Source organism: Apium graveolens, chromosome 9 (assembly GCF_009905375.1).
Source record: "Apium graveolens cultivar Ventura chromosome 9, ASM990537v1, whole genome shotgun sequence".
NCBI lineage: Eukaryota > Viridiplantae > Streptophyta > Magnoliopsida > Apiales > Apiaceae > Apium > Apium graveolens.
The window spans coordinates 84,099,204-84,111,027 of NC_133655.1; the positions used below are offsets into that span (position 1 = coordinate 84,099,204).

An 11,824-nucleotide genomic window follows, 5' to 3' on the forward strand; every position below is an offset into this window, starting at 1 on the left:
TTAAATATATAAAGGGTGACGCTTCTTCAATCTCGTGTTTCATTGTTTTTCAACGGTCATATGACTATCTCCCACGGCTATGTTGAATTTCTGAACTACCGGAAGTAATTATAGCAAAAGTAGACCAGCTGAATAAAAATTTACAAAATTAGGGGTCATTTGGCATATCCAAAATATTTATTTCTGAATTATTAATATTTCTGAATGATTTGAATAAATCGAAAATCTGAATGTTAAATGAATAAGATTATTTGGTATATAATTTTTTTTTATGATTTCTTAATGATTAACATTGCAATTATATATTAAAAAATCAAGACTGAATATTTACAGTATTAAAATCTATGTAGTATTGAATATTATACCGAATTTACAAGAAATGAATAATTTGTTACGGATAATTAGTCTATTAAAAACGTATATGAAGATATTAAATAATATGTTAAATTTGGATTAGTAAATATTCTTATAAAGTCAAATAATTTGATTTATCAAATTTTATCCATCAATATTAAAACCTTTTATATTATATTAGGATCCGAAAAGTTTATTTATTTAACTAAATAATTTATTGATTGTAGGAGTATTATGTATTAAATTTAAGTGCAGGCGTGCAGCACGATATGAGAATACGATACGAGAATGTATGAAGAAATATTGAGTTACTCTTCTATTTTTTTAATATGACGTTTGACTTTTATGCACACACTTTTAAGTGTTTTGACCATATACTTAGAATAATAATTTTCAATTTTGTTTGTGAATAAAAATAAAGAACTAAAATTTTAATTTACAAAAAAATAATTTAAAAAAATATTATTTTATCTATGCGGTCAAATGACTTAGAATTGTGTGCAAAAAAACCCAATCGACATATAAAAAAATAGAGAGAGTAATAATAAAATGTAAATGTAAAATATAAAGGATGATAAAAAGGAAGGTAACAGCCCATGAATCATTTGGTTAAACTAGAGACTTTTTGCCCGCGTTACGCGCACTCCAAATTTCTTCAATTTTGATTTTTTTTCTCGAAGTTTGTAATTTTTATAACATAAACGGTTATCTTCTAGTTTTATTTAATTTATTTATTACAATTATTTAGGTTCCGTTTATTTTGAAATATAAAATTGATATTATAGTTTAACGTTAAAACACATAAATGGCGTGCTCGATATGATTCAGAAATCGGAAAAATATGTGGTCTTTCTCGCTTTATGGAGTTTTATGGAATTACGATATATAATCTTGTTTTATTTGATTATTATGGAGATGGGGTCTTTAATGTCAAGATATATAAGGAAGCGGCAATTGAGATAAACTACCCGACGATAGAACCAAATGAGTGGATGTTAAATAAACCGGAATGGAAAGACGAAGAATTCATGGTTGTCTATGGAAACATTCAGTTTCAGAAATCTGTTACTATGTTAGTTTATGATGCTTTCCTGAACAAAACTGAAGCTTACTGTATTAGCGTAAATAGTGCAGACTTGCAAGGTGATGGGATTCATCTGGTAAAATCTATTTGTAATTGTTTTCCATGTTAGGTCGCATTCATACTTTAATACCAGTGTGTATATGCTGAATACCTGAACAAATTTATTGTTTTCTTAATTTTTTAAGATATTTTTTTCCAGTTTTATTAAATTAATATAAGTATATTAAATTATATTACGAACCTAATTAAGAAAGAAAAAATAATTTTTTGTTAAATTTAACGAATTGCTTCCGTTTTTTTATGTATCTGTCCTCATTTAACGTTTAAATATATTATTATATTTAACTAACTGCATTGGTTATTTTTCGTGCATCTGTCCTCGTTTATTGTTTATAGTTATGAAAAGTGAAACGAAGTAGTACAATATTTTCATTATAAAATTATGGAAATATCTTTTTTGTCCGCTAACACAAAAAATCGTCCACTACTCATATAATTTTAACTATATTATAAAAAATGCCAAAGACTTAATTAAAAAAATGCTTAAGTCTTAACTTTTAAAGTTGTAAAAATTTACGTATTATATTCAAAAATGATGTAATATATTATAATTATGAAATTGGTAATCACTATTTTTTCTCCGCTAACACAACATTCCGTCCACAACTCATATAACTTAAAATTTATTCTAAGAATTATGCAAAATTCAAATATTTTCAACATATCTCATTTAATTTATTATATAATTAAATTAAATTAGTTTTAAATTATTAATTATACAATAAAAAAATTTATTGATCCATAGAAATGATATTTTTTTCCCGCAAACACTTAAATTCGTGCACAACTCATATAATTTTCATTGTATTCTAAAAAATGTCAGAGTCTTGCTTATAAAAAATGCCAAAGGCTTTTTTTTTTAAATTTTCTTAAATTATGTAATATATTTTTATTACAAAATTGTTAATTAATATTTTTTTCTCCGCTAACACAACATTCCGTTCACAACTCATATAATTTTAAATTTATTCTAATAATTATGTAAAATTCAAATATTTTCAACATATCTCATTTGATTTATTACGTAATTAAATTAAATTATTTTTAAATTGTTTAGTGATACAATAAAAATTTATTTATTGGTTCATAAAAAGGATATAGGTCAAAAGTAGTTGAATTTATTACTTCTGTCTAGTGTACAAAAGGGGTTGCATGCAGATATAGGACCAACCGTTTCTCTCGATTCCGGCTCAAATCCCCGGCGTAGAAGGTCTATCAATCCTCATACCAAGCTCAATCCTCAGATAATCTACACTACGGTACTAATTCCTCAATCCTCTGTTACTGTTTCTTTAATTTGAAGTTCGGTTGTATGCTTTAATTTGTCCCAATCGCTTGTTATAGTAGTTTATCTAACTTATCTGGTATGATCTGTATGATCATTGAGAATTTAATTCAAGTTGTATTGATCTTAATTGATGCACGTAAAGACTTAATCAGATTGGATTATGAATAGTAGTATCCGCATAATTTGAGAAGCAGAGCAAATTGATGTTTTATTTTATGAGTAGTAAACATGTAGGTATGTTCTATTTGATATATGCATTCACAATTGTAGTTTTTCCTTTTGTTTAAAATCATGGTAAGGAATTTGATATGGGATACTCTTCCTCAATTGTACATTATCTGTTATACTCGGTGCCCAATTTATCTTTTTTTAGTAGTCTCCACACAATGTGAGAAGTAGAGAAAATTGATGTTTAATTTTAGCAGTAGTAAACATCGAGGTATGTAGAATTCGATATATGAATTCACAATTGTAGTTTTTTATTTTGTTTAAAGTCATGACCAAGTCATTTGATATGCGATACTCTGCTGTGATTGTACAGTACTTGTTGTTATACTCGATGTAGAATTTTGATAATTTAGTAATGGTTAATACAGTGGCTTTAGTAATAGTGAATACTTGTTGTTCTACTCTATTTTTTTCAGTCGTGATACCATAGACGGATTTCCAAATTTTAGTTTGTTGCAATGGGCATACTGATTCGAATGTGTTCCTCATTCTTGCTACTTAATTGACAGTTGATTTAGTACAATTTTTCTGGCAAGTAAACATCGGAACAGTCTTGCTACTTTTTAGATGAATTAGGAGATGATAGTGTTACAGAGGTTCCGATATACAATCATTGTCATTTAATATGAGCTATATTGCCTGTTTATATTGCAGATATGAGTGAAAATACTGATTTCCGTAGTGCAAACATGCAAACCTTGAAATATTCAGAGATGGTAAACTAAAATTCACTATCAATCCTAGTAATGTACTATAGTATATTCATCATTTTTAACTCTACATATTATGTGTGCTCTTTATCCAACATTACATCAGCTTAGGTACTTTAGCGAGAAAAATCCATCGTTCTTTGTAACTCTCCCACGTGATGACAGAGACCTTCGTGAAATGGTATATTTTACTAATATAATGCTCATGTGCATTCTACTATCATTTGATCTTATTGCATGCCTGAAGAGTTTAATGATATTATATGATTTAAAAGTACTAATGTGAAAACAAATTTGTCAATTTCCAGAAACTACCTGATAACTTTGTCAATAGTCTTCGAGAATCTATTCCTATTAAAGTAATTCTTGTACTTGCTAATGGACATGAAACCTATGTGAATTTCAAGAAGTCGGAACAGTCTCTCTGTCACATGAAAGAGTTCAACATTGATTATCGGGGTTTGTTCGGTTCCACTTTGATTTACTCTTATAAGGGCAACGGGAAATTCTTTGTGAATTGTTTGAAGGATGACCTCTGCGAGGTTATATACTTCAAGAATAGGACAATTCCACGTGGCACTTTCTATGATCAAGGTACTATACACAAACTTCATAAAAATCTTGTTGGACTACTATGGTAAAAATAAAGTTTCTTATGAATGATATGATTTTTCAGATTTAATGACTGGTATAGGATGGAAGTTCCTGGTGTTTCTTAACAATCCTGCATTTCAAAATGGAGAAATTGTAAGAACACTATTTTCTATCGAAGTCAGTTATTTTATGTTTTCTGATATTTAGGTAAAAAAAGTAGATTACAGTGTTATCGGCCATATCCACTTGTACAAAGCCTATAATTCTGTGCAATTTAGTAATTTATCCATTTATTAGTAAAATGTAAAAGCTGGTACTCTATTAATCTTTGATCTTTGATAGCCAATTCCTGCACATTTCTGGAGAGCATTTGGGAAGCTGCTATCACCTAAAGTCCATTTCTACATGAGAAATGGAAGTCGATATGAAGGAACGTGTTCCGAAACTGAGAGAAAGATGTATGGCCATGAAGATCTTGTGCGAGAATATGGTGTGAGCGAGACTGACAAAGTTTTGTTTACCTACTTTGGTGAAGGAAACTTTTTTGTTATGATATTTGATAATTCAAATGTGGAAGCAATGATGCTTGACCAAGATTCCGAAAGTTCAGGTTATATCTACTATAAAAAGCATGTAATTAATTTTAAACTTACATATTCATTTTTTTTGAATTTAATGTTATTTATACTATAGAGTCAGAGATGGAGATTGTTGATGAACCTGTTCAACTTCCTGTTAACCTGGAAGTTGATGTTCACAACAATGAGAACATGACTTTTACCCATGTCATGACATCATCCAATGTGGACAACACATCTCATGGAGTGGTACGAAAATATTTTATAAAATTTTATAACACAGTTGCCCTGTTTTTTTAATACTTTGACTTGTACTTATTTTTTACATCTGTATTGTAGTATATCCCGAGCTACATTGAATCACCAAATGGACAATGGATAGCTGGTGACATGGTAAATTTGAAAACTGCTGCCGGGAGTTGGTATGTCGGTGTTGTCAAATCGGGGAAGATGTTTAGGTTTTCAAGTGGCTGGAATCAGTTTGTTAGAGACAATGAGATCTCATTACATGAAACAGTTGTATTTCAATTATTGGAAGAAGATCAGGTTGTAGTTTTTCTGGTGACTTTCCCACACAGGCCTTGAGATGTTTTTCCCATATAAGCAGCTTTAAGACTATGTTTTGTCGGTTCTGTTAATGTCTCAGACTACTGCTTCTCGTTCTCATCATGTTTTTCTAACATGTTACTTTACTATGGTTGTGTAACTACTTTATTGATTCAGGAATGTTTTGTTCGAATTTAATTACTGGCTTTAAGTTGTTATATTTTTGTAGAATAGTTAGAAATTCTATTGTTTTATCGTATGTTTACAATTTCTGATTAACTACCAAAAAATATAAAGTCATAAGTTTAATAATTGGTTATCGAAAAGTTTAACAATATTGTATGTTTACAATTTATCGTATGTTTATCGAAAAGTTTGATTGAGTACTTGTGGAGTATAAATAATTGGTCAATCTTTTATATCTTAAGTTTAATAATTTGTACAACGGATAGAATTAAAGAAAACTAAAAACAAGAATCTAAGTACCGGATTACATAGATAAATATATGAAACAATTTTTAATAATGATATAAATTATTGAAGGAAATTATTATACAAATTCTGGAAATTGAAAGAAACTGGATCATAGTACGTACAACTTGTCCAATCTGCAAAATTCATTTGCATCAATTCCGGAAAACAAAGTTATGAAAGATAGAATATGATGATCACAACTTGATAATGGTCATTATTTAAAACGAAATTCAGAAATGCTAAACACCAATCCAATCCAGCTTTCGTACATAACATCAAGCAAAATAATTGAGTGATAAACTGTTGTATCACTTCTCCTGCAAATTTTATCAAATTAAAAATTCATAGAATATGACCAAAACAACAGAAAAAACTTATGTAATATAGGTGCTTATTAATATATTTATACCAATCAATTCATATCAAATTGTAATGTAACTCAGACTTCCGTCAAGAACCAAAACCAATATGTAATCCTTTAAATTTAACGTAGAAAAACAACTTATCTTACAACTTATGAGGATAATTAATGAACGGAATGTAAGTGATTTAATGCAAAAAAACAAAATACAATGCATAAATGTATCTTACCTTTTTAATTTTTTTGGTAACTGATTTTGCAGAGCCTGGAGTATGATCAATGACATCAAGATCGACAGACTAACACAAAAATAATTACGCTTTATAAAGATTTGTTGGAAGACTAAAAGTTATAAAATTATAATGGTTCGAGTATTATAACATATAAAAACCAAACTTACATTAACGGAAAAGTTGATGGAGGAAGATTCTGATATATATGCAGATTCAGATGGACTTGGACTCCGCATAGTCGTGTCAAATATGTCATTTGCATCAAATATGGTACTATCCTCAGTTACATTTGCTTTGTTCAACTGAATAATGATAGTGACTTCGTTTCCAACCAAATCTTTAAGTACATGAGGAAGGCCTTCTTCAGGAGCCTGAGACAATGTAATAATTATTAAACACTTTATTGATAATTTAGAACATTACATTGGATCTGCTTTGTTGTAATGAATTTATACCTTCTCAAAATTAATATACGCTTTTGCTTCACTCGTGCCAACAATCCTTCTAGCAGCTCGGTCCATGAGCATAACATTACATGAAAATGTATCATCTTCGACAAGGACCATGATACGAAACCTGAATTTATAATGAATTATGTGATAAGTATTGAAAGTTGACTTTAATACAGAGTAAAACATAATAAATTTTTGATATAACTCTAATTTGTTCTACCTTTTAAGGGCAACCAGAATTATGCGAGGGCAATTATTACATCGAAATCTCCTGTCAAGCCGCTCAACCTCTTGTTGACATTTGTTACAACTGTAAAACCACCATGCTACATCCTCATCCACCTTAACAACTGAGAACGTGGTGTATATCCTTTTCTGTTTGAAGTGAAAAAAGTTCAGATTTAAAAATAAATCATATTCAATATGGTTGTGTCGTGCAAATTTATATAGGTTATAAAGCCTTAAAGTCATCCTATGTCAACTTTTCATTGAGATCCTTTAATGTCATTCTTTCCATAAAGGTTTGAACAAATTCAGATTTTGCCGCCTTAAGATATTTTTCTCTCTTTGACAAATATCCCTCCTCCTTCAACCTACAAAGATAAACATTGATGTTTATTAACTCAACCTCCTATCAACTGTTATTAAACATGTAAATGTGCTGTAGTTATGTAATTATTATAATTCTTAATCGTAGTACCTCATCCTCATATCAGTCACAGATTCATCATCTAGGTTGAGGTACAATTTTGAAGATGGCAAAGTACCAATCTGCACAGTATCTAAATCAAAACAATATAGTTCAGGAAATTGTTGTATAATGTCAAGGTCATGTATACTAAGTAGTTAACGAGAACTTACTCATAAAAGTTGTAACTTTTGTGCTCGTTATTATTGCAATGACTGGAGACTGGAGTTCTTTAGTATAAATGTTATTGGCCAACATAGTAAGATCTCCCCAAACACTGACTTTATGCTGATTACTATATTGAAAAATGAACATATATTTCAGGATATAAAACTTCCACATTAGAGGCGGGCTCAGAAAATAATTAAAATTAGGATAAATATTAAAACATTCGACAAACCTGGAATCACAAATCCTGAATTTGACAATGTCTCGCATGCCAAATTTTGTGTCAAGTTTCGTTAGAGGTTCAAAATCCTCAATAACTCCAATTACATCTAAATTAAACAGAGCAATATATTTAATTTAGTGAAAGATAAAATGTAGTGAAATATTAAGGTACGCATTTTAAAAAACTAATAATCTGAACCAAAAGAGTATTATATTAAGGTCACCTATAGCAAATTTAGACTGTTCTTGTGGCTGATATTTGCTGGCCTCAGCAAAAACATCACCTAAATCCAGAAATTCGATTTTGTAGGCAGGAATCATGCCATCATCTTCAACAGCGATGACCGTAGTATATTGTGAAAATCTAATGTAGATATTAGCTTGTATAGGCTTCAGATTACCGACAACATCTTTCACAGAAAATTGGTCAAAAACATAAACGCCTCCTTCAATCACCGGAGTTTTGAATCCATTCCAAATATTGGGATAAGCAAATGCATGGACGTGATTATTCTAAAACAAAAAAGGATGTTACATTTGGTATACAAAAGAAGGTAGGATTTTACATAATACCATAATAAAATTTTAGAACATAAGACTTACATCATCATCAAGCAGAATGACATTATATCCTTTGACTGATCCATACTCAGAGCTAACGCTGGTCCACATCCTAGTTACTCTAGCCTTAATCTTCCAATTGGTAGTCGATTGATCAAGGTCTTCAATAAGATTGAATACTGCAGACTCCATTGAAGCTTTTGTTCAAGTCAATTAAACAAAATGTCAAGCATTAACAATTGAGGAATTAAAACCTACAAAATATTAACAAAAATTGACAGCATGCACGATGAAGAAATAATGTTAACATATTAGATCAGTTCCTACCAATCGATGATGTTTTTAGATAGAACAAATTGAGAGGAAACCTAAAGTTTTATTTTTAGTGTCAGAGTATGTTTGATGTTTATCTCAAGGCATGAAATTTAAATGCATTTGCAAATGATATATGCAACTTGATAGGTTATGATTACTATTCAAACAGGTAAATTAATGCTAATTGATACTCTATTTTAACTGTATGATAAAGACTACCAACAATATGGTCCTGATTGATTCTCTAATTATTCATCAATTATCTTATTCAATCTGGTAAGTTGATGCTAATTGATACTTTTTTTAAAATATGTATGATAAAGACCGACAATAATATAATCCTGAATGATTATCTCATTAATCATCAATTATCTTCCTATCTATTCAATATAATTATTAAATATATAAGTACAGTTTAGATGTAACGGAATATTATATTTTAAATTTTGAGTTAATTAGTTAATTAAGGTTAATCAATTATATTAATCCAATCATCACAATCAAAGTGTTATTAATTCCATTTTTTATCAACTTGTATATTTTTGTTCATAACTATGTCTGTTTCTCTAATTCATTTAAAAATATGCATAAGATATGGAAATGATATGAATATTTATAACAAAATCGGTTTGATTCTTTCGAAATGGAATTATAACATCTTTTTTCATAACTTTTTTTTTTATCGTAGGTAACCCGCAGCCGCTACCCTTCGGGTGCGTACTGGGTAAACCCTATGTGTTCACGTAATAGCCTGCAAACCACGTGAACCAAGGTAAACCGCATTTAAGCGACAGGTTCTGGCTCAGGAGGCATAATCATAAATTCTCCTCCTGTGAGATTCGAACCTGTGACCAAGAGGTTAGTTTTCCTCTCTTTAACCAACTGAGCCAACCCTTACGGGCCTTTTTTCATAACTTTAGAATAAACATATTAAATTAATGTATTTATTTACACTGTTGAGTTGAGATAATGTGATCAGAATTGTTCCAACATTTAATAAAGACAAATACTGAGAGAATTATGTTTTACACAGAAATTATAAAATAATCCATAGCGTGGTAAATAAGTTTAATAAAAACAAATACGACAATGCGGTTGAATCAGGAAGTTTATCAGTATTCCAACAATTGAAAAATGACATGTCTCATCAATTTAATATAAATGCAATAAAAATAAAATGTCTTCAAGCTTCGTTGACGGGAATGGTTCTGCAACGTCTAATTTGGATTTGTCAAATGTCCATCAACCTATATTGCACAGTATGTAAAAATTATAAGCGTTTATATGAAAAAAATGATGTAAAAATCAAAAATATATAATTTATATTTAATTACCTCTGCCTCAAATAAAAGACATAAGGATAATCAAGATTGACAAAAAGCCTTGTTGACGGAATATTGCTGATCTGCGCTCTTCCTGTTTTTAAGAGCGAAAAATATATATTATTTAAGAGCTAGAAGAAATTCTATAACTTATGAGAAGGCTTACAATTTTAAATGTTTTTAATGTAAAAAATAAGACACTAACCTCGATACATAAAGACTCTAACAGATGCCGGAATCACAATTTTGGGTTCAATTTCAGTAACTTGGTACAATGATTCAAAATTTGTTGGCAAAGAACCGCTAAAACACACTTGGATGGCCCTCCTAAAACGAATATAATAAAATGCCAAATACTTATGATTGTTCAATAGTGTTAATACATAAAATATGAAAATTGGAGGATGGCGTAGTATTTTTATAATTGTCAAAAAATTTATTGAAGAGTCTTACACGCCATCTGAAATTCTGAAGCGTAACACTTCCTTTTCACCAAATCTTGTCATAATAGATTGTACTGGTTGCAGGAGTTCAACAATTCCAATAACATCTACAACAATAAACTTAAAGTTAAAAACAACAAATTGTAAGCGATTTGTTCTAAAATTTAATACGCAATACCGGTGGAATAAATAGGAAGCTCATCGAGAGCAGAACAATGAAGAGAATTATATAGGAGCGTCACAGGAACCAAATCAAATTTATGGCGTGGTATACTCAAAATTTCCTCAGGTTCCAACACCACCACAATGATGGGAAGAAACATGATGTAATTTGCAGAACGTACAGGCCTCAAAAACCCAACAGCTGGAAGAACCTGAACATTTCTAATACGTAACAATGTGCCAGGATGAATGATAAAGGCAAACAAATTCCAAAGAGCTGGTGGAACAATTGCAAGTATGTGATTATTCTGCAAAAAAGAAAATCTTAGGGTAGAGGTTGGAAAACACAATCATAAATGTGGTGTAAGTCATATAGTTATTCAATCAAACCTCACAGTCCAATAAAATAAGACTGTGCCTGACTAAAACACCTTGTCGATTAGTTGATACCCACATTCTTGTCACACGGACCTTTAAAGTCCAAGCAGTATGATTACCATCCAGATTGGATAAATGATGATGGTCCTGCATATCTGAGTAATGAAAAAGTTAATAGATGTTATCAAAAAAGGAGTATGTTAAATGTTCATATCAACAAAGAGGTAATGAATTATAATTATACTTGGATGTTATGCCATATGAACTCTGAAATTAGTTTATGAGTTGGATATAAAGCAAAACAAATCCGAATGTGTGGAGCGTTTAAGACAATTGGTTGTATTTTTAATAAAGATATACACTATCTTTATAGTTAAGGTGATAGGCTGATAATTAGTCCATGAAAATCTCAATCAATAGATATCTATTAGAGTTGTATGATGATTCTTAAAAGCTTACACTAATATTAGAATGGAAAAAAGATTGTGTTAAAATTGAAGATCAATTAGTAACATAAATGTGATATTAAACAAATATTTAAATATGAGTTAGTTATCTGATAGATAATGTTGTTATCCCATAATCTTCTCTGATTATCATAAT

At 29.8% G+C, this 11,824-nt stretch overlaps 1 protein-coding gene across 1 annotated transcript; it reads right to left on the reverse strand.

Moving 5' to 3' along the window:
* Positions 1-6,224: 6,224 nt before the first annotated feature.
* LOC141685375 (replication protein A 70 kDa DNA-binding subunit C-like) lies at positions 6,225-8,793 on the reverse strand. Its single transcript, XM_074490480.1, has 11 exons — positions 8,644-8,793; positions 8,265-8,553; positions 8,051-8,147; positions 7,824-7,945; positions 7,663-7,744; positions 7,492-7,555; positions 7,183-7,337; positions 6,966-7,086; positions 6,678-6,881; positions 6,508-6,576; positions 6,225-6,233 (listed from the first exon to the last, which is right to left on the reverse strand). Exons 1-11 carry the CDS (start codon positions 8,791-8,793, stop codon positions 6,225-6,227), a joined length of 1,362 nt encoding a protein of 453 aa, XP_074346581.1.
* Between the last annotated feature and the right edge of the window lie 3,031 nt (positions 8,794-11,824).

What these genes read in the sequence shown, in the direction of transcription:
- LOC141685375 (XM_074490480.1), bottom strand. Translation starts at nt 8,793, where the DNA reads ATGGAGTCTGCAGTATTCAATCTTATTGAAGACCTTGATCAATCGACT. An exon ending in ACAGTCTAAATTTGCTATAG is followed by an intron (nt 8,148 to 8,264) that starts GTGACCTTAATA and finishes TGTTTAATTTAG; the next exon opens with ATGTAATTGGAGTTATTGAG. An exon ending in CGTATATTAATTTTGAGAAG is followed by an intron (nt 6,882 to 6,965) that starts GTATAAATTCAT and finishes ACATTGTCTCAG; the next exon opens with GCTCCTGAAGAAGGCCTTCC.